The 26,135-nt window shown below is 57.4% G+C and overlaps 1 protein-coding gene across 9 annotated transcripts in view; it reads right to left on the bottom strand.

The window, feature by feature from the left end:
- Positions 1 to 26,135, bottom strand: part of LRP8 (LDL receptor related protein 8) — a 78,254-nt gene that overhangs the window by 26,838 nt on the left and 25,281 nt on the right. For 2 of the 9 annotated variants that reach the window (XM_036075236.2, XM_078073128.1), the window contains exons 3-7: positions 15,682 to 15,804; positions 7,948 to 8,076; positions 4,557 to 4,937; positions 3,545 to 3,667; positions 2,617 to 2,739 (exon numbers count right to left, since the gene is read on the bottom strand). In XM_036075236.2, coding sequence (XP_035931129.2) covers positions 2,617 to 2,739; positions 3,545 to 3,667; positions 4,557 to 4,937; positions 7,948 to 8,076; positions 15,682 to 15,804 — 879 coding nt within the window. Of the gene's footprint in view, positions 1 to 582; positions 622 to 2,616; positions 2,740 to 3,544; positions 3,668 to 4,556; positions 4,938 to 7,947; positions 8,077 to 15,681; positions 15,805 to 26,135 lie in introns of all 9 variants that reach the window. The other 7 variants (XM_078073127.1, XM_078073130.1, XM_078073133.1 and 4 more) reach the window with 5 other exon arrangements.

Raw genomic sequence — 26,135 nt, 5'->3', positions numbered from 1 at the left:
GGCCCAGGGCTAGTCTGCTGTTGCCCAGAGGGAGTCTGAACAACAAAGGCTGTCCCCACTGAGCTTGTGGTTATCTAAGACCCCAGCCTTTTTCTACACAGAGCTGCTGCTCGGTCAGTTCTCTCCTACCACGGAATATGATGGATTATTTCCACCTTCTCCCCTCTCAGCACCTGTCCCTCTTCCTACACTCAGTCACAGGCCTGGTCCTGGGAGTACCAACTGCTGCAGGGGCTGAAGGGACGCCAGGAGCTCATCTGGTCTCCCCATCCTCCGCTCCCTCGCCCCCTCTGGCAGAGTCCTAGGGGAGGTTATGGAGGCCAGCACCAAGGCTCACCATGTTCTCACAGCATCTTCTGGGCTTTGGAATCACAGGTTAATTCTGCAAGCCAAGAGAAGGTGCCCTGCCACCCTTCTACCCACCGGGCTCATGCACCGCCACTCCAGACAAGCCAAGCAGAGCTGAGCTAAGCAAGCTGTGGCCATGCACATAGCTGGTCTGAGCGGCCCACCCCAGGCCATGCACAGCTGTGGGTGCCCCACCTACAGCCTGAGCCATGCAGAAGGATGATTCCCCTTTACCCCTGGGCCTCCTCCTGTTTCCCCAGGATGCTGGTGGAACTGAAAGAACAAGATCACAGCAACCCCATGACTGGAGGGTCTGGCGGGGGGGGGGGGGGGGGGACTCAGCCCAGAGTCCCCTGGGATGGGTTGAGCCACGGCAGCTTTGAAGGGCTCTCTGTGGGGCACCACCTCCAGGAATCTTCTGTCACTCCACGCCTTCCCTGACCTCTCCTTACTGTATTATTCCCTCAGTGCCATCCATCCACCTGCTCACCACTCACTCACCGCCTCATTCATGCACCACTCACTGCCACCCCCGACCCCCTGTAGGTAGCAGCAACTCAACAGCTGTATTTACTGAGCACTTGACAGACTAGCACATGTAGGATGGCTCTGAAAAGGGAAAAGGGAGAGCTCGAAGTGGCTCAGGTTTCTCTGAAAGAGAAAAGCACAGAGTCCTCTAGTGCGGAGGTAAGTCCGGGCGAGAGAATGAGAGTGGGTCCGGACCTTGTTGACTCTGCTCTGGAAGGCCAGCACCAAGGCAGAGGCCGGAGGGGATCCCCTGGGCCTTCCCAATTCATCTAGCCTGGAGGTGATTCTGCTGGGTGCTTGCAGGGGAGGAGGGGGCTGGTGGTCCAGAGGCTGCCATGGAAGGAAGGGGCAGAGTCACTCTCCCCAGCACATGCGCGTCCCTGCATGCATGCTCACACACACCAGCAGACGTGCGGAGGCAGCGGCAGGCCCGTGGACTCCACAGACACGTTCACACGGATGCAGGGACCCACAGAGACATGACTAGAGGTTCCCTTGCCTTACTCAGAGGAGGAGCCATGGACACAGACTTTGGCCTCTCCCCCACACAGAGACACAAATACATGCACACATACTGCTCTTAGGTGTGTTGTGCAAAAGACCAAAAAGAAGAGATTTAGTAGGTTAGCAGTCCCTGGCTAACTCCAAATCTGGGTGGGGTGGGGGGCTAGGCTCAGTTGCTCCCACTTCCCTATCCTCTTTTGCCCGGGTTCCTTCCTCTGGGACTCTTCCCGGCAGGGCCTCTGAGAGAGCAGGAGGGCCCAAGAGGAGTGTCTGTCCTGCCAGCTCAGGTGCAGCCTGAGTGACCTTCACCCAACCACTCTTCCTTTTAAAATCAATTTTAAAATCTCCAGCAGGGGTGGAGACATGCTGCTTCTGGGGAGTTCTAGAGAATGAAACTCCCTGGAGTGCCCAGGAGGGGAGGTGCTGAGTGAAAACGGGTCTGTCAGGAAGGTAGGGTTTGATCTAGGCTCTGTCCTCCCAGGAATTCTCTGTCCAAACCCCTGAGCTCAGAAATGAACCTTCCTGGAGCCCACACTGGGTTTCCAGCATGTTCTGTGGGATGCCCACCTCACCCACAGCCCAGACTCTCCCGTTCTTTTTAGCCTGGAACCCACCCTGACAGCTCTAGCCATTAGGATAGCTGACTCATTCCACCCCTTACTCGTGCCCAGCCTATAAGTCTTGTCTCCCAGAAAGTCCAAGCTCCTTGGGGATAGAGGGTAGCAGGCAGGTAGCCAAGTGAGATGCATCCCAAGGCCACCTGGCTCAGGCCAGGCCTGAGTGAGGGTAAGGCAGACCTTGGGATGTACCTCACTTGGCTACCTGCCTGCTGTCCCCTACCTCTCCCTCTGCAGGGATTCCTGCAGGGGGCTGGAAGCCTCAGAGGCCAGGGCCCTGGCTAGGTCAGCAAGGCAGAAATCACTGAGGAGGAAAGTTTCAGAGGGAGCACACACTCAGAGGTCTGAATGTGGAAGGAGTGAGGAGGAGAGGCCGAGTTTGTGAGAGGAAGCATAATTGAGCGTCTGGGTTGGAAAGGAAAGGCAGCTCGATTTGTAGAGATGCAGAATGAGGCCCCAGAGGCAGAGTCCCGCCTGAGGCCACAGGACAGCGCACGAGTCCAGAGAGAGGGTCAGAGCAGAATGTGTGCAGAGGGGCAGGCATGGGCCTCGGCCCAGATGCCAGGAGGGGGCTGGGGGGGGGGTCAGTCCAGCAGCCAGAAGGAGACAGGTACTGTACCACACTCTTTCAGAGGCTCATCCGACCAGTCCCGGCAGTCTCTCTGAGCGTCACACACTTTCCCGCCGTCCACGCACTCGCCACTCTTACACTGAAATCTGCGGGGACCCTCACATGTTGACTCTGTCGGGCCGGACAAGAGAGTGGACAGGACCTGTGAGACCTTGGGCAGGGAGGGCTAGGCTGGTCTAGGTCCATGGGAGGCGAGCCGAGCTCCAGCCCCAGTCCCCACTAGTCTCTAGAGGACCCAGGACAGACAGGTGAATACAGGGCTGGTGGGAGCTCTGCTCTCAGAAGGGCAGGACCCCAGGGATAATCAGGATACCCAAGCATCATCTAGCTGGGCGAGGCGGGGGGTGGGGGTGGTCTGTGCCTGATCTGGCAGTACTGGGCCCTGAGAGAGAAAAACAGGAGCCCTACAGAGACCCCGGGGACTGGACTGACCATCTGAGGGGCACCTGTGCCCTAGAGGCCCTGCATAGGGGAGGCCACCTCACTGCCCAACCTTTTATCCATTTCCCCAGATGACCTATGGTCAGGGTCCTGGCTCCTGCAGGTGGGGAGTGATGACCAGAGAGTCATCTGAGAATGAAGGGGGTTCCCTGGGGACGGAGGCTCAGCTTACGCTGGGAAGGAAGCCACTCGGAGGCTTGGGCGTGGACAAATGGTGGGGATGGACTTCCTGCAGTGCCTTTTCATGTCCCCCTAGGCCTCTTTTAGCTTTTGCAAAGTCCTTTAAAATCCTGTTCTGGGGCCAGGAGGACCGCAGGGAGTAAATCTGGGTAATTTAGGGGCAAGTGATGCTCTGGGGGAAGACACATCCTAGGGACCAAGGGGAGACCTCTCCGAACTCTGCTCTCCCTGGAGCCGGGAGAGCTCAGGGCTCTCTCAGGGAGGGTGTCGCCCCTCTGCCTCCAACCCCACGCACCCTGCAGGCAGCCAGCTTCGTCACTCCCGTCCGGACAGTCCTGTTCCTGGTTGCAGCGCTTGATCGTAGGGACACAAGTCCCATCCCCACACTGGAACTCGTCCCCACGGCAGGTCCCCAGAGCTGCCAGGAGAGGGCAAAGAGGGAGGGTCATGACCAATGTGGTGTTGGGACAGCTCTCCTCGCGCAGTCCCCAGCCCCAGCCCATATCCACCCTCAGCAAGAACAGAACCAGTGGCTGAGCTTGGGAGTCCTCAGAGGACACCTGGCCAAGGCACTTCCAGTGTACAGATAGGGAGACTGAAGCTCAGAGAGGGGGAAGGCCTCACCCAGGATCACACAGCAATCTGGCTGGCAGAGCCAGGACTGAAACTCAGGTCTCCTGTTTTCTCATCCACCGCCTCTCCCCAGGGCCACCTGCCCACAACAGACCCATGGCCTTCTTTTGAGTGTTGGTGCTCATTACTTAACGACTTCATCCCTTCAGCAAACCCTTCCTGAGCACCATCTGCATGCCGGGCACTATGTGGGACGTGGAGAACCCAGAAACTACTGGGAGGCTCCTCATCCTCTAGGAGCTCAAGGGGCCCAAGGGAGGTTGAGGAATGAACAGATGACATCACAGCATAGGCTGTGCTGTAGGAGAGGGTGGCTCAGGGTAGCCCAGGGGGAGAGACCCAGCCCAGCTGGGAGGATTGAGGCCATGAAGGACAAGCAGGCCCAGCAGGTATGAAGGGCAGGGGCAACTCCTGAGCCTACCTAGGTCTCTGGCACTGGGGCTAGCAGGTGAATGCCTGAAATGGGCAAGAGCAGGGGGTGGGAGGCAGGACAGGGAGGGCGGGACCGGAGAAGACCCTGGGCCTCTGGGTTCAGACCTGAGCTGCGCAACTTAGGAGCCTGGGGACCTCCAACCGAGGGCTCCACCTTCCCCAAGCCCGCGTCCCACCGTAACCCAGGTAACCAGGACGGCGGGGCCGCGCGGCATGGGGTGCACAGGGCGGCGGGGGCTTACGGCAGTCGGCCTCGTCCGACTTGTCCTTGCAGTCGCGGTCGCCGTCGCAGCGCCAGCCCAGGTGCACGCACTCGCCGCTGCGGCAGGCGAACTGGGCGGCGGCGGCGCAGGCGGCGGGCGCGGCGGTGGCCCCGGGGCCCGCGCGGCCGCACAGCTCGGCCGCCTCGTCCGAGCGGTCCTCGCAGTCGAACTGGCGGTCGCAGACCCAGCGCTCGGGGATGCAGGCGCCGCCGCCGCCGCAGCGGAACTCGCGGGGCCCGCAGGCCGGGTCGGCGCAGCCGCGCTCGTCGCTGCCGTCGCCGCAGTCGTCGTCGCCGTCGCACACGAACACGGCGGCCAGGCAGGAGCGGTTGCTGCACTGGAACTCGTGCGGGGCGCACACTGCGCGGGACAGAGAGCCGGTCGGCCCTGCTGCGGGGGCCCTGAGCCTCGCCCTCGGGCCGCAGGCGCCCTGCGGGGGGCGGGGGACTTCCGATCCGGGGCCATGCAGGGGGACCTGGGGCGACGCGCCTGCCCCTCCCTGAGCCTCGCAGCCTCACTGGGAGCGAGCATTCCCGCCCCGCGGCGGCCAGCATTGCGGCGGGGAGCTGCCTGTCTCCAAGGGCCTTGTGATGCTCCCAGGAAATGATACCAGCCGGGACACCGACCCTTCCCCAAGGCACGACGTCTGGGGCTGTTTCCTGAGGGCACGGCTCTGGCCCTGCCCCACCCCCATGTGCCCACACCATCCCGGCTCAGTCCCCTGGTCTGGCGCCCAAGGCCACTGGCACGGAGCCACTGCCCTACCCGAACACCTCGGCCGCGCACACCCCGGCTTCACCCGTACTAGACCATTCGCCCACCTCCTCACCTCCAGGCCTTCACCCAAGCTCTTCCCCTCTGCCCACCTCCTGTCTCTTCCTGCCCACCACTGTCTCTGCATTTCGCAGTGACGAGTTCTCATCCTTCAGGGGCCCGAAGTCCACCTCTTTTATAACACACTGTACGCGCTCCTACTTGGGAAGCCTCCCTCTCCCTCTGTTCTCCTTCTGTGTGCCCTTCACAGCATGCTCAAGTGTCTGGGTCTCATGTCCTGTCTCCCTCACGACTACTGCATGGGGACCGGCTCTGAGACCCAGCTTCGACCAGAGGGCCTGGCACAGAGGTCCCTGCAGGGGGCGGGTGTGGAGTGAATGGGTGCAGGGCCAGCGGGGGTGGGCATGTGCAGTAGTCAAGGGCACAGGTCAGTGGCCCTTCCTGGGGCCCTGGGTTTCCTCTCTCTAGTGAGCAACTCAGCTCAGAGGCTGGGAGGGCTTTGGAGACCACCAGCCCAACTGCTAGTTTATAGATGGGGAAACTGAGGCCCAGAGAGGAGCAACTTGCCCAGAGTCACACAGAACCAGAGCCCAGGTTTGGGGCTCTTCCCTCCTACTCTGACCCCTCTCAGCTTTCTGGTTTGCTCCTCCTTTCCTGGAGTGTAGGCAGTTATCAGAGCAGAGCAGTGACCTCCTCATCTCCTCCCTTCTTCATTCCTTACACCAAGGCCATGGATAGGCCTGGGGGCTGCAGCCTTGGGTTAACGTGGTGGCGGCAGCACCAGATCTTTCCATGTGGGGGCGCCAAGAGTCTGTTTTTATTTTCTGATAGAAAAATGTCATTTTTCATTGTTATTGAACATAAAATAGAATGATGTCTTCAGTTTCACAATGTAGGCAGCTCATCATGTGTTGCTGACAGCTCTATCAAGTTTCTGACAGCTGCATTTTCCCCCCTTCTGGGCTTTTGGGATGTTGGGGCACTGGTGGGGAAAGCACACACTACCTTGTGATGTCTGCCCCTCAAGATCACGCAGATGCCTAGATTAGCTCCTCACTTTCCTGCCAGACTCAGCTTGCATGTGTCTGGGGGGAAGGACTCACTAAGTCACTTCCTTATACTGAGCTCTCCCTGAGGCTTTAAAGTTGACAATAGCTTCAAGAGCCATATTCTCAGACCTGCATCCAGAGACCCCACTCCCAGCACTCCCAACTGGAAGCAGCTCTGGGGAGGGAGAGAAGGAAGAATTCTTTCTCCTCTGCCCAGGTGGTTGGGAGCTGTAGCAGAGACGTCCAGTAAGACCTTCGAACCACCCTCCCCTGTCTCGCATAATTAATGAGGAACATGCCTGCCACCACACGGCCTAGTTAGAGATACTCCCACCCCATGCAATAGCGGCTGATGGCCCTTAGAGCTGAGGAAGCATCTGATTATGGGGTGGGGGGGGGAGTAAGGAGGGAAGAGGATTCTCATTGGCCATCGAAGCCTCGCAAAATTATCACAGCTGAGGAAACAAGCCAGTGCCATCACTAGGGCTTTGAAACTGCCGGCCAGGATCTCCCCCCATACCCAGATGCTTCCTGCTTCAGACACATCAGAACTCCAGACTTGGAATCTAGAGTGCTGTGTGACTCAGAAGCCTCCGGAGAGATGGCATTTCCCCTGGGCCAGGGAGGATGGATAGGATGTAAATATAGAGGCTGGAGGAGGGAGTGCGGTGGGAGGCAGTGGTGGGTGAGTGCCTGGCAAAAGCCCACACAATACCCCATAATACCCCAAACCACCCATATCTCAGCCCAGCCTTGCAGCCTAGTTATCGACAGCCAGTCTGTCTCTCCTATTAATCATGAGCTCCCGGAGGAAGGAGCGTGTAGGATTCACCTCATCATCCCTTCCAGAGCCTGGCTCCAGGCCTGGCACACAGTAGGTGTCCATCCAATTGCATAGCCCCACTGGCCCCGGACCTGCTGGCCTGCTCCCGGAGAAGGAGATAATCCTGTGTTTGAAGCTCAGTGATGTGGAACTGCCCCAGTGACCAGTTCCATCTGTTCCTGCTGAGGCTGCTGGGGGTCTTCCCGCCCTGTGACTTTCATGCTCGAGTCTGAGATTTCAGCATCAGACGTCCTTCACACTTCAGGAGTCTGCCCCTCCCCCACCCCCTCCAGCACCCTGGCCGGGGAGGCCCCCATTACTCCCCAAGGCCCGGCCCTGGCCCCCTGCCCTTGCTCGGGGGTCGGTGGAGACGGATGGGATGGATGAGCAGATGTCAGATATGGTAAAAATACTCCTGGGCTTGGCTGTCCAGAGCCGGGTTTGAATCTCAGTTCCACCACTCAGCCTTGGGCGCTTTTCCTCGCTTGTCTGAGCCTCAGTTTCCTCACCCATAAAATGGGGATGAGAATGGCTGCTCGTGCGGTGGTTGTGAGGATGAAAGCAGGAAATGTCTCTCCAGAGCGCCTGGCCGTTACTAGTGTCCTGATCGTTACCCTTTGCTCTCCACCCCCCGAGCCCCGAGAGAAGGCCCCTCCCGGAAGGGGCTACTGCTCCCCGAGGCTGCCTGACCACCCTGCAGACCCTGGGACCTAACCCGACTCACAGGTGGCACAGCCGGCCTCGTCCGCTCCACTTTCGCAGTCCTTCTCCCCGTCGCAGCGCCACGAGGCGGGCACACACTTGTGGCTGGCAGGTCCACAGCTCAGCTTCTCTGCAGGACACACCTGCTTGGCTGCGGAGACAGACACACGCGCATGGCTTAGCCAAGGAGGACACGGGGCATGGCGCCAACCAGTCATCCCGCTGGACTCCAGCCACCCGGCCTGAGGCCCTGGGAATCCGTCAGGGCCTCCCTGCCCCGGGTCCCAGTTTCTTCATCTGAGAAGCAGCCTCTGTCTGCCCCTAAGACCCTCGGAATCCTACATTCTCACCACTCCCTGCCTAACGCCCTTTCATGGGCCCTTGGTCCCTGGCACTCAAGCTCCTCCTCGATCCAGCCCGCCCTGTCTGCCTCACCAGCCCCACCTCCCGCCCTCCAAACATCCCCTTTGAGCTCCAGCAACACAAAATTGCCATGCCCTGCATGCTTCTCTGCCATTTCTCCGCCGTGTGCCCTGGGGTGAAATACGCCCCAGTCGGGCCTCAGTTTGGCACATCAGTGACTCCATGATCTGAACGTGTGGATGTGGAGGGCTCACCAAGGCCGCAGCAGCTGCCCAGGTATGCCCCGCCCCCTGCTGTCCCCGCCCCCAGCGATGGTGCCGAGTCCGCTGTAGAGAGCGGTGCTGTGCGTGCAGCAGGGCCCAGCGGGACCACACAGCTATAATTACTGCAGCGGCAATCAGAGGCTGACTCAATCAGGGGCCTAGAGCCCCAGGGCTGATTCTCAATTTGGAAGAAAGAATGAGATCCCTGATCAGGGCTGGGGACAGCTCTCATCCTGAGCGGCCCAGGATGACCCACGTGACAGACCCACCTGTGACAGACACATTTCAGACCTCTGCGGCTGGCTCCCTGCTACCTTCCAGGGTGTAAACTCAGTCGTCGCTCAGATGTGCCAGGCACAGAGCTAGATACTTAATCTGCACAACTGCCCGGCAGGATGAGGATTATGTCGAGGCCTCCAGCTTGGAGGTCGAGGGCAGGGGCTCTAGAACCTGGCTTCCTGGGCATGGATTTGGTCACTCACTGGCTATGTGACCTTAGTCAACAGTCCTCATCTTGGTGCCAACAGAGTGGGAATGATACTATTCCCTAAGTTAATGTCTGGAAGGCCTTTAGAAGAACGCCCAGCCCAGTGCTCACTATCCACTGTAATTCTCCAAATGAACAGATGAGGATTTGTTTATTCACTCAGTGAGTATCTACTGAGTGCTGCCGGGTACGAGACCCGGCGGTAAGCACTGGGTGCTAGTCACACAGCCGCTAAGAACCGAGTGAGGACTCAAAGTCCGCTGTGTCTGACGCCACACACAGGCAGGTGGCTCAGTCTGATGCACCTGCCAGTGGGGGGGGGTCACTCATGCCTCCCCCTCAATTTTGCCCCCTCATCTCAGACCAGTTTCCCCTTCTCTGACTTTCATAGATGGGATGGCAGGGCACAAGAGATGGAGAAAAGGGGTAAGATGGGGCAGGGGGCAGGTGTTGGAGGCAGGGCCCCCAAGACACTACTATGCCAAGGGAGAGAAGTACCTGGGACCCCAGAGTTCTCCCTAGGAATACATTTCGTGAAACAGGAGGCAACCACTGGGAATACAGGATTCATGGGATTCATTTTTTAGACATTCCCCTTCACAAATAACTGTTGCATAGAGCCCATGAGAGTGCGGACTCTCCAAGACCTTTTGAGGCTTTAGTTGTCCTGAATGTGGACATCAGGCAGCCTTGGGGCCATAGTGCAGGGTGGTGAAGGAGGTCTGGCTGCTGGGAGGTGGGGCCCTTCCAGAGCCCCTCTATCACCCGCACACCGCAGGACCCCCGGAAGCACATGAGGATGCTGAAGCCAACTAGTGTTTCCCAGACTCCTGACTGCAGGGTGGGCTATGGGGGCTGCTGGAATGCAGGTTCCTGGGCCCGGCTCATAGTAGACTGCATCCAGACTTTGAGGGCACAGCCCAGGAACCTGCATTTCAGTAACTCCCCTCAACCCCTGGGTGATTCCCGCACACCCCATCTGAGAATCACTGGGTTAACATTCTGCAAGTCTAAAAGATACAGAGTATTTCATCTCTTTCAAATTCACTTCCATAAGAGTGATAGAGGTCTTCTGTATGCCTTCAAGCTCCTGAGAGCAATGAGACAGAGGGACAAGGTGATCATCTATCCTTGAGCCAGGCCTCAGGAAACGGAACTTCACGGGGGAGTTGGGAGGAAGCCATATTACTGAGCACCCACAGTGTGTCAGGCCACTCCATTTCCCACGCGGCCTGCAACCTCCCAGGCTACACGTGCCAACTCCAGAGATCATCACAGCAGTACCCCGGAGCAGAGCAGGGCAGCAGTCCTTCAGGTGAGCACTGCATTTGACAGAGGAGGAAACAGGCTCAGAGAGACCAAGGAACTGGTCCAAAGATGCACAGCAAGTGAGAGGCAGAGTCCAGGTTCCTCTGACTGAACCTGCCCTGCATGCTCCTGGGGGTAGAGAAGTAGCCTGAACCAGCCCCAAACTCTACACCCAAAAGCCCAGGTGACTGAAATGGCCCTTGACCGTCCTCCCCACCTCTTGGGGCCTGGTTCTGCAGACCCCAGCACAGCAGGCAGCCGCTTGAACTGTTAATGAATATTTATATAGTTAATTGCATAACCTTTCAGCAAGGACAATGATTAAACAATCCGTCTGCTTCCTTTCTTTATAATTAATAAGACATTTGCCATGTCCTTAAATAGACAGCTCTAATTACAGGCTCTGGAGGATTCAGCAATGCCTGACACCAGCCTTCCTACCCTCAAAGAGCCAAGGCACCATCCTGGAAGGTGAGGACACAAGAGGTCACATCGAGGAGCACCCACTATAGTGACAAGAGACAGAGGTCCAAAGAGGGGAAGGGACCGCCTAGGCTACTGGATGCCAGGTGTCCCAACCACCCCTCTCTCCTAGAACCTGACCATCTCTGCTGTCATACGGCTCTTCCCCGAAGCTAGAATGGGAACCTCACTTTGCAGGCTCCAGGGTCAGGCCTCCTCACTGCCTAGTCCTGGGGAGCTGGTCTGGGTAAGCACTATATGCAGGATCTCCTCATGAGGGAGGGGAGTGCTGTGACTACCTCCATTTTACAGATGAGGCGAGCCAAGCCCAGAGAGGGTAAGGTGTTTGCTCAAAGTCTTGTGGAGAGAGGCCAAGCTGGACTTCTAGCCCAGGTCTCTTATGTCCAAACACACAGCCTAACTTACCACACGTAACCACTGCCCATGAGAAAAGCAGGCCCTGTTGGTGCCCCCGGCACCTCCGGGCTGGAGAGGGTTCGCCAGAGGAAGGAGGCTCACTGGGCCTTTACTCAGGTAGGGTCTGCCACATGGCTGCCTGATGTCCACATTCAGGACAACTGAAGCCAAAGGCCCCCAGGCAGCACAATGCAGGAGAAAGAGCATGAATGAGTTTTGGAGCTGGGCACACGTGGGTCCAAACCCATCTACTAAGATGCAGGTCCTTCGGCCAGTCAATCTCTCTGCACCAAGGCTCCATCTGAAAATGGGGCTACGTAATCTCCTAGAGTTGGTAGCTTGTTTAAATGAGGAAACATGGAAAGCTCAACACTCAGAGCCTGGAACACACTCAGAAACCAGTTGCCGCTGTTTCATCTCACGAAATGCTAATGTAAGGGGCTGGCAGGGCCCTGGTCTCATCCCCCGGGGGTGCACGGGATCACAGTCCACAGGGCCCACCATGATGGAGCCTCTCTCCAAGAAAGACGCCCCGAGGAATGCCCTGGCCAACAAGTATCCCCGAGGTCCTGAGAGGCAGGCGTGAAGAAGCCTACCGTCTCTCAGACACCAGGAATCCTCCAGAGTCGGCAAGGGCCTGGAATGGCATGCCGGAGTGGCTGTAGGCATTATCAACTCCCAGAGAATCCTGCCCCAGAAATCCAATCCACTGGCGTTCTCTAATTTATGAGTTCACAAATTAATAAAAAGAAAAATGTCTGTCGAGTAAAAGAATGAAAGTGTCTGATGGCTGCTTAGTGAGCGAGGACATCTGCCGTGTCAGGACATGTGATGCTTAAGGGCAGACGACCTCCAGATGGGGACGGCCAGCTCCAGGAGGGCCAGAGCCTCAGGCGGTGGGGCTCCTCGTGTCCGGCTGCTGCCCAGGAAGCATGGCATGGGGCCACCCCATCATGTCAGGGGGCAGTCACGCCCAGCTCCTTCCCATGGGCTCAGGTGAAGTACTCCTAGCTGGTCAGCCTCTAGCTTGCCTCTGGGCCTCAGAAAACCTCTGGGCCTCCACTTCCTTATCTACAGTAGGAAGGGGCACTTCACTTGGTTCATCCGTAAGGTCCCCCTTCCAGTGGAAAGGTTCTAAAATGATGAATAAATTCCCATTTTCAATAAGCAGTACCTAAAGTTGCCACCCACGCACCTTGAACCAACCTCCCCTTCCCCACACCGTACCCCTCCCACAGGATGCCTGAAGGTGGGTCAGAAGCCATCCCCAATCAAGTGAGCTATAATTAGAACTGAAATGCCACTTTGAATAGGCAAATGTCCCAGGCTTTCCTACCGTGACTCCCAGCCGTATTTGAGAGACACAAATCCCAGAACCAGAAGGAAAGAGAGCCTGGAGAAACCGCAGCTAGCTAGGGGCAGAGACACAGTGGGGGAGCACAAAAATGGGGACGTGCTCCCAAATCCCTTTCCCTCTCTATGCAGACCGCCTTCCTTATTCTAAAATGTTAAATTGTAGGGGCGCCTGGGTGGCTCAGTCGTTGAGCATCTGCCTTTGGCTCAGGTCATGATCCCAGGGTCCTGGGATCGAGCCCCGCATCGGGCTCCCTGCTCGGCGGGAGCCTGCTTCTCCCTCTCCTACTCCCCCTGCTTGTGCTCCTGTTCTTGCTATCTCTCTCTCAAATAAATAAAAAAAATCTTTAAAAAAAAGAATAATAATAATAAATAAAATAAAATGTTAAATTGCTGTATGTGGGAGAGAGGGCCTGGAATCAAAACACAGTAATAAGAGTAACACAGCCATTTACTCCAGCACCGACACTTTGCCACATTTTTTCCATTTCATCGTCGTAACCCCCATAGGGCAGGTGCCATCACTCTATTTTACAGATGAGCAAACTGAGGCTCAGGGAGACTGGGCAACCAACCTGAGGTCTCACAGGACCTGGACCCAAATATATCACACACCCAATCCACTACACTTTACTACTGCCTGTAATCTTTCTTCGAGCTGGCATAGTCCCTAGGAACCTGGTAGGCTATAGAGGTGAACCTGGTAGACTGTGGGGGTTGCTACGGCAACGCCAGTTAAATGGGCAGTGGGTTGGCTAGCAGGTTCCCATTTGGTGGGGAAGCAGTGAGCCAGCCTGCCGCCAGGTCCTGCTACCCCAAATTCTGCCTGACCCTTGAGGTCCCACTCTGGCCCGCTTCCTCCAGGCCTACCCACAGGCCATGCCCACCTCTGACCAATATAACTTTGCACAGGAAGTGGGATCCTGAGCCTTGTGCCCCAGCTGGGAGAAAGAGGGTCCTAAGAGCCCAGGAATCTTAGATCATGGTCTTTGGAATTCTGAGATGTTAGAAACTGGGGCCCAGACAGGGATGGGAAAGTGTGCAGGATCTCACAGCAAATTCACTGGGACAGCCCAGAGGAGGGCTGGGCCTCCTGACTCCCAGGGTGCAGCCTTGAGTCCTGTTCCCACGGGCACTCCGTCAAGCCTCAGAGAGAGCCTGACCAGCCCGTCTTTTATCACAGAAGGCCGACCAGCCACAAACCACCTGTGTGTCTTGGAAGCAAGACCCTCGACTTCTCCAGTCATTCAACCGTCAAATAACAGTGCCTTACAGAGGGTACAAAGCAGGCCTGGGAGGCAGGAGGGGTGAGGCTGGAGGGCACCTGCACTCGCCAGGGGATGGGAAGGCAGCAACTGCTAGGACAAGCAAGAGGAAGAAAGACAGAGGGAACCATGGGGCAGGGCATGGAGGAGAGGGATGGCAAGAGGGAGGCTGGGCAGGGGGGCAGGCAGGGGGGCGGGCTGTCCAAGAGAGCAGGGTGGGCAGGGCCCTGGATCTGGGGCAGGGAAGATAAAAAGGGACATTGACACAATGAGACAGACACATGGGGAGAAGGGGGAGTCCAGCTCTCAGGCAGCAGGACAGACCCCAGTAATAACTGTGCTGAGGCTCCCCTCGTTCCCCTGTTGCCCCCAGTGTCCAGGGCTGGAGTGGGGCTGGGATAGCCCAGCTGGCTGACTGCAGTGCTCCCAGCACAGCCCCTGGTGGCCGTAGCCCCCTCCCCAAACACACACTCCTGGCTGTACACGGCTCTGCCCCTCCTTAGCCGGGCAGCCTCGGGCAAGTGGCCAAACCCATCCTGGCCTCAGTTTCCTTCTCTTTAAACAGGGATCCAAGCTGGCCCTGAAGATGAGAAGCACAGTGGGCGTGGCTGGGCTTTGTGCCTTCTGCAGCTCACAACAAAGCTCCGGACCAGCCCCAGGACAGGTTGGCTGCCTGGGGGGTAAGAAAAGGACAGGGCCTGTGGCCTGGCCAGGAGAGGCAGAGGCAGCTGTGCAAGGAGACAAGGGGGCCTCCTGTCTCGGGCCAGGGTCGCTCTTGCTCTCCCTTTCTCTCCCCCTTTCTCTCTCTCACGGGGAGACTGGTAGCTCTGTTGCTAGGAGACAAAGAAACCCAGTTATCACCAGCCACAGCCCTAGATGGGCTGCGGGCCTCCATTGTCCCCGCCTCTGCCTCTGGGGCGAATGTGACCCCTAACGAGGACGGGGATTGTGACTCGTGGTCCGCACCAGCCCTCCCATCCTCCACGTGCTCCCCACCAACCTTTTGTCTCAGTCTCACTCAGCTGAGGCTCTGCCTCAGGACTGCTGGGGCCTTCCCCGCCCCCTTCTCATCTCCTTTTTAATTTAACAAATGTCACAGAATGACCTGCCGGGTGTAAGTTTGCTTTGAGGATTAGGGCCTGGAAAAGAAATCAAGGAGAGACAAAGCCCGAGTGTGGGAGGCGGGCCTGGGGCTCTGGCTCGGGCCCTGGGCCTCACCCCAGGCTGCCTCTGTTGCCATCCATCCTGCCGTGGATGCTGGGGCTCCTGGGCTCAGCTGGCTTGGGGCAGAGGCCTCAGAGTCCTGGCTGGGTGGTCTTGGGCAAGTCACTCAACCTCTCTGAGCCTCAGTGTCCTCCTTTGCAAAATTCAGAAAGTGAACCCTCATAAGGCTGCCTTGGGAAGATGAATTAGTGCACGCAAAGAGCCTAGCACTGGGTCTGGCCCACGGCAAACACTTAATAGGCACTCACTGTTAGCAGTACTCCTAGAATTATGATCAGAGTCCTCCAGAAAAATAGTGGGGGAGGCTGTGGGGAGACCCGGAGGATATGCTCTGGCTGCTTCTGGTTAGAAGGCCTGTTTCTAGCTCCTGGTACCCCAGGAGCAGGGCCCGAGCTGCAAGAGGCCTGTGAGGCAGTCAGCAGAAACCAGTAGCGGCTAATACGCCTGGCTATTGGCTGGGAGCCCCCGACGGTGCGGCACAAGGCAGGTCTGGAGCCGTGTCTGACAGATCAACTCCACTGAGCCTCCCATCCTCCCAACAAGGAGGATCTGCCGAGGAAGCTGAGCGCCCGCCCCCTCCCCCCCACCCCACCAGCCCTAGCGCCAGGACTCACTGCACGTGGTCTCGGACTCATCAGAGCCATCAGGACACTCCTCCTCGCCGTCACACTTCCACCGCTCTGGGATGCAGTGGCCGTTGCCACAGGTGAAGTCGCTGTCTGCACAGGTCTTCTTGGCTGTGGGGCAAGGAGAAGAGTGTGAGGGGGCTTGGTGGGCCCAGGAGGCTTTTCTGGGATACGGTCAGGTGGCTCTGGGGTGACCAGGATGTGCGCTGTCTGAAAGTAGGACCACATGACCTCCCCCCACCCCAATGGGCCACAGAGGGCCTCGCCAACCAAGAGAGGACAGGAGAGACTCCCTTATTCATTCCTCAGGCGTCTGCTGAGCATCGGCTGGAGAGAGTGACACCTGGCCCTGCCTCCAAGGTCAGGAGCTCAGGTCCAACACGGGTACCAGGATCCATGCTCCAAGGGACTGCCTGTTCTCCTGTCTTACTCCTCTTCCCCCAGAGTCCAGTTCCACTGCCACTGCCCCCAGGAAGCCTTCCCTGATCACCTACGGCAGTTACTTTAGCCCCTCTGGCCAGTTCTCAGCCCCTTTACTGGCCTGTCCTGCTCCTCCTAACCAGGCCCTTCTGGAAGCACCAGGGAGCTGCTGCTAATGAATCCTAAAAGCAAATGATTACTCTGAGACAAGATTAATGAGGTATGTTCTGTTTGGAGTGATGAAAAGACCATCTGCTGGGTGAGACACCCAATCAGTCTCCTGAGAGAAAGTGCTCTCGAGGCACTTACACCCCGGAAGGGAGGCTCCTCGAGGGGCTCTGAATCCCAGCTCTGCCTCTCTCGATCTGCGTGACCATGGGGGTGTTACTTAACCACCGAGCCTCTGTTTTCTTATCTATATAATGGGAAGAAGAAAACAAGGGTGCTGAGGAGGAATAACAAGTCACAGTGTACGAAGAACATGGAAAGAGGTTCTGGCACGGAAGATGCAGTCAGCAAGAGCTACTGCTGTTTTTATGGTTTGAGCCTTAGTTAGAAGCAAAGGAAACAGGGCACGTATATAGCAGACTGAGATCTCACAGCTGGTAACAAAACTGGGGTAACAGGGCAGGGGCCAACATGGCTTGCCTTTCTCCACGTCCCTCCACTGGCCTGATGCTCCTCCGGGTAGGGACTCTGTCAGATTCGGCACAGGGCCCAACTCAGGGTGGATCTCAGTGGGGACACTGGACCAAATGGGGGCATGGCTGCCCAGCCTCTGTTACCACACCTCCAGGGCTGGGCTCACCTTCTCCCAGGGAAGCTTCTTCCCGATAGCCAGCCTTGGATTATGTAACTCCTCCCACAGGCCTTCTGGCTGCCTCTGGGGCCATGTGACTGCTCCCCCTGGCCTGAACAGCCTGGCCGGGATTTGAGGACAGACACTGGGTCTCCTTAATCCATCATATTTCTGCCTTTCAGTGGAATCCTTGCAGGACATCTGTGTTCTAAGATGAGTTTTCTTCACACTTTCTTTAGAAGAATACCTCTGTCTGTGCAGGGTTAGAAGAAATGAGAGGAATCCGTCTACCTATAGATTTGGTGGGGGATGGGGGGCTCTGAGGCCCAGAGAGGGAACAGGGTTGGCCCAGGGAAACACAGCAAGGCAGGGATCAGAACAACTTCTCCTGCCTCTCAGCCCAGGCCCCCAAGCAGCCCTCCCTGAGCTCCACACCCAGGAGCTGGCGTGGGTAATAGATACCAATACCGCCTTTCGGTAAGTCACCGCCTGTAATCGTCTGAAAGTAAGTACAGTTATAAACCACAGCACCTGGGGCATTTTCTAACATGAGGACCAGAGCACCCCTTCCACAAGAAGCTCGGCGTCCATAGAAAAGAGAAAATGTATATCCTAATGTCTTGTTTATCCTGTTCTAACTTTCTCCAAGCACATTCTGTGTGCCATGACAAAGGGCCACGTATGTCCCCACTTGACACACGAGGAAATCCCGGCCCAAAAGTGTTAAGTACGTGTCCAAGGTCACGTGGGTGGGAGCAGGGCCACAATGTGACATCACAGTCAGATCCCTCTGTCCCCCCCCCACAGCTCCCCAGATAAAACATTCAGCAGCATCAGATGTGGAAGAAAAGCCTCGAATGAGGTGGGAAAATCCCGCAGGAGCTTCGTTTCAGCATTCAGTGAGCTTGCATCTGTGCCCGGCTCTGCACTGAGCACACGGAAGAGCAATCAGCCCAACCTGTTCCCCAGGAACTCAGGGTGAGTGCTGAACAGGCAGAACCCAGAAGAGCAAGGGAAGCCTGACGAAGAAGGTGATGAAGGGGCTCTGTCCCTGGTCTCAGCCAGCCAGACACTATCGAAAGACCCTTTTCTCCCTGGCATTCTGGCAGCCTGGGAGTGAGCTTGGCCTCCCCCAGTGGGCCAAGCCCTGTAGGCACCAGGCAAGGAGGCCAGGGCAGCCAAAAGCACCATCGCAGTCCTGAAGGGCCGCCTCAGCGATGGATGTCCCATGCAGTGTTCTGGAGAAGAGATTTGCTTCCTGTCGTGACCGGTTTGGACATTTTCCACCCTGGCTCTGGCCTGGCACCTTTCACCCAGTATCCCAGCGACTCCTCACATCGGCAATCTTACAGAAGAGGAAACTGAGGGGGTAGGTGGCAGAAGTGGGATTTTAATTCCATGTGGCAGCTGCCAAAGCTTGGGCTCTTCCCACTAAGGCCCTCAGCCACTTCCATATTATCAGGCTAAGACGACCCCAGAAAAGCAAATGCAGTATGACCAGTGAAATAGCTCTCAGGTCCCCGCGGCCACAGGACAAGGCGATGGGGCAGATCAGCCACATCGCTCAGAAGTACCACATAAAGTATTCCCCTGGAATGTGCCCGGAAGTGTGCGCCAGAATAAACATGGGCCTGTGACAACCTGTCTCTGCTAATGGACCACTCTGGGGAAACTGAGGCAGCATGCTCATTTTCAGGTTGGGGACCATGACTCAATCACCTTAGTGGGCCATGTCTGAGAATGTAACCCCATGGAAAGATCTGGAGCAAGAGGTGAGACTGAATGCTGGCACAGCCACCTCCTCTCTGGGTGACCTTGGGCAAGTTCCTTCCCTCTCTGGGCAAGCGGGGATGGTGACTTTCAGCGCCAGTGCAAGGACAAAAGGCAAAAGGGCTCTCGCAAGGGATCCCAGTGAGCATCCCCATGTTGAGTCGGTCAGTGTAATGAGCCTGACAGAGGCATGAGGCTACATCAGCCCCGCCAAGGCATGAGGGCTGAGCAGTCTTTCAAGCCCGTCAGAGCCAGCCATGCCAGACCCCATTCCTGGCCTTGGCTCCAACTCCCAGGGTGATTCCCTAGCTGGGCTCGAGGCCGTGGCCCCCTGTTTCCAGGGATTTATTTCCTTCCATGCCAGTCTGCCCCTTGGACAATGCCCACCTCTGTGAGCCCCTGTACTCCACAGCCCAGGAGCTGTGCATAGTCATCCAGGGTCTGCGACATCATAATCTGGTACCATGGCAACAGATGGGCTGCCACGAAGGATTTGGGATTCCAGAGGGCAGTGGGGAGGAGCCTACCCCTGGGCAGAGTTGGGGAGAAAGGGAAATCCCGGACAAAGGAGGTAGGCGTTGCCACTTAAGAACACCGGCAGAGGAAAGCATCAGATACTCCATGGTCAGTCAAACTCTGCTCTGCCACATATGGGCTGTGTGACCTTTTGCAAGTTACACAACTTCTCTGAGCCTCACTTTCTTCACCTACATTCAGAGATCATATCGCTGCTTTGCCAAACACACAAGGTTGTGGGAAGCGAATGGGCTAAGGATTGTGTCGGGGCTTTATAAACTGAAAAGCATAAAAGTGCAAGTTTGAGGCGTGTGAAGTCAGCAGCCCCAGCCGCTGTGCGTGTGACCTTGGGCCCACCCGTCACATAGGGCCTCCCTCCTCATTTGGAGATGGAGATGTGGTGCCGACTGAATCTTAAGTCCCGCTCAACACCCAGAGTCTATGATCTCGTGAAATTATTATGATCACTCAGCACCTCCCAGCTTCTCCACCCCCAGAGGCCTCCTTCCCTGAGATAATACGCATCCTTCGTGCTGCTCTTTCCCCACCCACGCTCATCCAGCAGCCCCAGTGCAGACAGGGGGCTTCAAAACAAAGATCAGTCAGGTCTGCCAGGTGGAGCTGCCTGGTGTGGATTCCTCTTGGCAATCAGAGCTCTCTCATGTCAGAGCCCAGGGGCTTGAAGGTCCCTAGGCAGCTCTCCCACTCTGCCAGCCAGAGAACCAGGGGCCAGAGAGAACGGCTATTCATTCCCAGCACATATCTGTGGGAGGGCTGCCCCTTGTGCCCTGATATTCTGACTCAGTCCCACTGTGTGGCCACGAAGCCAGGGGAGGGTACCTGACCCAGCCCAGGAATCAAGGAAGGCTTCCTGAAGGAGGGGACCATATTCAAGGAAGAGGAGTCAGCCAAACCGTGGGAGGGACGAGAGCGACAAAGGGCATTCCGAGAAGGGATAACATGGCCTGGGGTGTGGAGGAGCCAGGAGAATGGCAATTTGGGGCTGGAGAGGAAGCAAGTGGCAAGGGACCTGGGAGCTCCACTGGGCTGGCGGCCAACTGACCTTGCCTGGTACCAAGCTGCCCCTGGGAGGCCCCCTTTCCCTGAGCTCACCCAGCCTCTGCTGCCTGGTCTTTCTTCAGGATTTGGTGAGACTGTGTGAGATGGATGATTGGCCCCTAGCAGAGAAAGAGAGAGGCAAAGGGTAGGACAGAGAGCAGGGGTAGCCATCCACGCAGAGGTTTCAGGTAAGTCTTGCTATTTTCCTCCTTTGTAGATTCATGATGCCCATTGGTTTACAAAAGGTCCTGAGAAGGCCTGCAGATACCAGACTGACTTTGTTTCTTCCAGCACTTCCCAAACCTGTTTAGCCACGAAACTTCCTTTTTAGATGCCATGTCTATTAATTTCCCAAGAAACAAGTGGGCCAATGAACCACATCTGAGGAAATACATTGTCGTGTAAGTCCCTCATCCTGCAGGTAAGAAGATGAGGCCCAGGGAAGGGAAAGACTGGCCTGTGATCACACAGCCGAAGCTGGTACCTAGTCTTCTGTCTCTGGGCCAGCTCCCTCCACCAAGCCATGAAAAATAGGAGAAGGTATTCACAGGGCACTTGGCCCAGAGTAAAGCTAAGGGGAGACCACAGGCCTCAGAGCAGGGACTCGTGCAGAGAAGAGCAGGGGAGGGGAGACTGGTATCAGACCACTTGGGACAGGGAGATGGGAGAGATGTCAGGAATGCAGGCCCTTGGGTTTCTGCGGACAGGTCAGGGGGCTCCAGGGCATATTCTCTGAGGGCAGAGCAGAGACCCATAGGCAAGGTGGATTCTGGCTCAACATGGTTGCTGAGGCACCTGGGTAGGTCCCTTCCCCTCCCAGGGCACGGAGGGACTAGTCTGTTCCCACTTCCTCTCCCAAGCCTGGACCAGCATCGGCTGGCCTGGCTCTGGCCCTGCAGCCCAGCCCTAAGGCAGCTGGGCCACTTGTACCCGGGTCGGGGAGATGAAAGGGCTGCTCCCCCCAGTTACCCTACTGCAGAGCTGGCCAGGCCCTGGCATTGCCAAGACAACCGCTCCCGGCAGAACGAAGATCCGGGGTGGGGGCAGGGGGCGTGCCAGCCCGCCCCTGGCCTACTAACCTGGCAGGCAGATTTAAATGACAGCCCAGGAAGCTACTATTAAACTGTCAGCCCAGTCAACGGGACGACAGACCCCCGAGTGTTCTCTAGCTGCAGCAACAACGCAGCAGGAGTGAGAGGGGGAGGAGACTGTGGCCCGGAGCAAGCTGCACCCCCCCCGGGAGGCCCCTGTCTGCCTGCCTGGTCACCCACTGGCCAGAGCCACCCTCTCAGGCTGTGGCGGGCCCTGGCACGAGAGCTGCAGGCAGCGCAGGGCCTGGAAAACTTTTTTCTCTATTTTTAAGCAGAGGAGCCCTTTCTCCAAGTGAAACCCCGACATATAAAACAGGCAAACATGAAGCTGCACTACTTATCGGAAACAGCGTGAGGGGAGAGCCCATTGGTGTGTGTGTGGGGGGGACCCTGGGCTCAAAGCCCATCCCCAGCAGCTTTGGGGCCCAGCAGCACTGGGTTCAAGCCCTGACCCCTCCCCGGATGTGTGATGTTCCTAAGAATCCTCTGTTTAAAGATTCCTGTGGGCCTAGGCGCCTGGTGGGCTCAGTCTGTAGAGCACAGAATTCTTGATCTCGGGGTTATGAGTTCAAGGCCCATGCTGGATGTAGAGATTACTTAAAAATAAAATCTTAAAAAAATAAAAAAAAATAAAGATCCCGTGGGTCTGATCTAACATTTAGAACAGCTTCCGAGGATTTAAGATTCTAACTCTCTAAGAAGCCAAGGTTCCAAGCACACTCTGATCTGCTCACCCTTGGCCCCGAGACGGGACTCCAGGATAGTCTTGCACGAGTCGCACGAGTCCGTAAGCTTGGAGATGGCCTCCGATTCCATCCCGGCAAAGCACTGTATCTCTGAATCCAAGCATCCCCACATGCTGACAAGCAGACTCAAGGCTCTTGGCGGTGCAGGAAAGGCAAATGGTTCCCACAGTGTCCCAACACCCACGAAGCGTGGTGGGCGGGGCTTGGCTGCTGGCTTTGTGTCGCCCAGCAGGCTCCGGGGCCTCAGGCCACCACCATCCATCAGCAGGTGACATCTGAGTGGCTTTCTCCCCCACCCTCTCATCCCACCTGGGGAGAAAGAGGAAATGAAGCAGCAGCAGGTGCTGGGGGTGGCGGTTGGGAGGCGGAGGGGCGGACACAGCAAGGGTCTGAGGGAGAAGATGAAAGAGGACGAAGCAGAGAGCCTGGGAGGACCACTCTTTGGTGAGGGCATCTTTGCTTTTTAAATTGGGCAGTTTCCCTCAAAATTTTCCAGGTTCTCTCCTCTTCTTCCAACACTAAGGAGCTACATTTTTTAACCTGTCCAGATCGTAAGACCAAAAAAAAAACAAGGTGTGGCAGTGAGGTTTGGAAGGTTGGGAGGTTGGAGGGGAGACTGGATGGGAGGCTGCCCCAGAGAGGTCCTCCTGGAGGAAGTGGTACTGGAGCTAGGCCAGACTCCCCAGCTGGAGGAGGGGCAGTGGAGGGATGGCCCAGGGAGTGTCAGGGTCAGCGCAGTATCCCAGGGTCAGTGGTGGCAGAGGACACAGATGTTGCTCATGAGCTGCCCACACCACCTTGTTCTAAATGAAGAGACGGGGTTTCCATACGACCCTCTGCTGCGGGTCCTGGGAGGGACGTGCCATCCACTAGGTGAGGATGAAGAGAGGGCTCCAGACAGGGGGAGGGGCTTGAGCAAGACTTCCTGGCCAGACTTGAACCCTAGCCCGGTCTCCCCTGGTCCAGGGCTCTTTCCTCAATGTCCTCAGCCTGGGTGTTCACCTGGCTGCACACCAGTGCTTCCCCATTATGCCCATCATTTCCTTCATCCCAGTGTCCCCCTCACCTAGGGTCTGATGCCAAGTGAGTGCTCAGAGAATATCTACGGCCCCGCTCCTCTGATGGGCCGTGTGACCTCTTCCCACCCTGTGCCTCAGTTTCCTCGTGTGAACCAATCTTTAAGGACACCCTCCAGCTGAAAGCCTGGGTCTGTGGCTCTATGACAGAGGTGTTGCTGTCCCTCCAAAAGGGTCACCTGGGGCTTCCCACAGCCCGGTCCCTCCTCTGGGCCCCAGCACATCATAGCTGCTCTCAGACACTGCCGGCCCCAGCCCCACTGTCACCAAGGGAGGTCCAAGCCCTTGCTGGGGTATGTGGGACTCCCTGTCGCCACGGGAAAGATGAGCGTCTCCGAGGGACAGACGACAAAGGGGTCTAACTGTCACAGTGATTTGTGGACACAGGAGGTATTGAGCCAGCGACAGCTGTCGGGGGTGGGGGAAGATGGGTGTTGGGGAGAGGTGAATGGGATCCGCAGGGGTCCCTGGCTGGTGTCTGCAAAAGGACCAAACATCACAAGAAGGGTGCTGCTTTGATGATAAGGTGGCACACAGCTCAGGCTGCTCCCACCCTGGATTTGGGCCGCCCACTTGGCACGGAGAGTTCAGGGCCAAGGAGATAGCTAGAGGGAAGCTCATGGTCCCCTCAGAGTAGAAGCCTGTAGAGGGTAGGAGGCGCGGCTGGGAAACCCCCTCTGACCTCCAAGAGAGTCCAGTCTGGTTTCCAGCTGCACACTGCCCCTCCACTCAAGTGGAGAGCAGATAGCTGGCCCCAGTGGGGACTCAGCCTCCTCTCAGAGGGGACTTTCCAGTCTAGCCCCTGCCAGGCCATCTGAGCTGGGGGTCCATGGCTCCGCCTTCCTTGGGCCAACCTTGGAGCCTGCCAAGGCCTCCCACCTTCCAGGTCCTGTTCTCCTACCACCAGCCACCGATGGAAGAAGGGGCCACTGCTCTGCCTCTTCCCTGCAGTTGAAGAAAAGACTCCAGATCCCACTCCAGCCAGGCTCTGCCACCAACATGCTTGGTGACACCCAACAGACTGCTCTGGGCTCTGTTACGTCTACCCACACCGATCAAGTCGGAAACCCAGGGCTCCCTGGGCAGAACTCTGCAGCCAGCGGCAAGAAAGCCAAGGCAGAGGGGTCCAAGAACACAGAATGGGCCGGTGCTGCCTGGGGCGACAGCCTGCCTTGGGCTTGCTGGTGGTCAGGGAGTGAATGATGGAGTTATGACCCTAGCCTATCTGGGAGGGAGGCAGTCAGGGCCCGGGCCCCCTCGGTCATGTTGATGCAGCACCCTCTACCTACCTGGCAGTGGCCCTGGCTAAGTGGAAAATGCGAATGCTTTCACCGATTAGGCTGCCAGGACTGGGCCATCCTGGTGGCCGACGGGCAGCGTATCTCCCGTCTCTGGCCTGGGAGTCCTGGCAGAAGTCCTGTGTCCTCAGTGCCTTCTCCCTTCCTCCAGGGCACGGCAGGATTGGGTAAGAGGATCTCAGCGTGCCTTTCTTTCAGAGGAATGGGATTACCGACCACAAGGTCCTGAGCGAGGTTGCTGGAGGGCGGGAACCACGGCTCTGTCCCAGGGGCTCTCCGCCCACTGTGTGGCTCAGGTGGGGGGCTGTGACCCAGAGCCAGCAGCCACTGCTCCGCTGGCGTCCTCCTCCTAGCCAGAAAGCCATCTCTCCTCACCCTGCCAGGCTCCCATCTCCTCTAGAAGATGACCAAGTGTCTCAGCACAATCCTCACGAGGACCTCAAGCTCCTCTGCTACCTGCTCTGGCCCGACCCAGCTCCCGTGGGCTCCCACGTCCGCTCAGAGGGCACGGGCAGACCGTGGCCTTTCCCATCAGCTCCACCAGGCAAACTCTCCCCAGCCCCCAGGACCAGCTCCAGCACCTACTATTTTTTTTTTTAAAGATTATTTATTTGAGAGACAGAGAGCACAAGCAGGGGGAGGAGCAGAGAGGGAGAATCTCAAGCTGACTCCAAGCTGAGGGTAGACCCTGAGATCATGACCCGAGCCGAAATCAAGGGTCGGATGCTCAACGGACTGAGCCCCCCAGGCATCTGCTATTGATGGCATCTGACAATGCCCTCCACCCCCAATAAGGCAGAAAGGAGTGGAGGCCCAGCCCGGGGCTCGCTCGGCCCAGAGCACTAAAGGAGAAGCATTCACACACTCCCTTCCCACGGGCTGCTTATTTTGCTGCCATACTTTTGGCAGGCTAGATGTGGGCAGCGCCCGTGGCAAGCCCCTCCAGGCTACACCCACCCTGGCTGTCAGCAACGAAGTGATGGGCAGCCTTGCTGGACAGCATTCATCTCCCTGCTGATGGCCCGGAGAGGCTCCCCTCCACTAGACCGGAGCAGAGTGAGCTCACTAAGTCGTCCCAATGACTCGGTCAGTCAGCAGTACAGGGCTCAGCTACCATGAAGCCAGCCTCAGGGAGAAGCAGACCCTTCGGGCCTCATCGCAGCTGGGCCCTTGGCTATAGGAAGGCGCTTCCCAGGGCTTCCCTGGGGGAGGAGTTCCACAAACCCAGGCCTGGGCTGGGGGTGTGGGGAGGAGCTCCTGAGTGGCCTGGGCCTTAGAGCCCTGGACACACTAGTGCAGGCTTCCCCCGTAGTGACCTTGGAGGAATCCCTGACCCTCCCGGCATCTCAGTCTCATCTAGACATGGGAGGAGAAGGGAGTCAGGTTTTCCATGTGTGTCATTCATGGGCCTGCCTTAGGCACCTCACCAGGCCCAGAGTGGGAGGGACAGATGAAGGGCTCTCCAGGCCTGGGGCAGGGCCGAGCGCAGTCAGCACCTGCTTTCCTGGTTGGAAACTCAGCAGAGTCCAAAGGGAATCTGCGGCACTAAGATCCTGAACGGATGTGGTGCTGAGGGCACGTTCACGACCCCTGCCCCCTGCCCCCAGTTCTCTCCTGGGCCTGGCTCTCCATAGCAGTGCTATAAGGTGGGCAAAGGGTGGCAGGGC

This window comes from Halichoerus grypus, chromosome 5, assembly GCF_964656455.1.
Source record: "Halichoerus grypus chromosome 5, mHalGry1.hap1.1, whole genome shotgun sequence".
Lineage (NCBI taxonomy): Eukaryota > Metazoa > Chordata > Mammalia > Carnivora > Phocidae > Halichoerus > Halichoerus grypus.
This window is presented reverse-complemented; position numbering and strand designations above follow the sequence as displayed.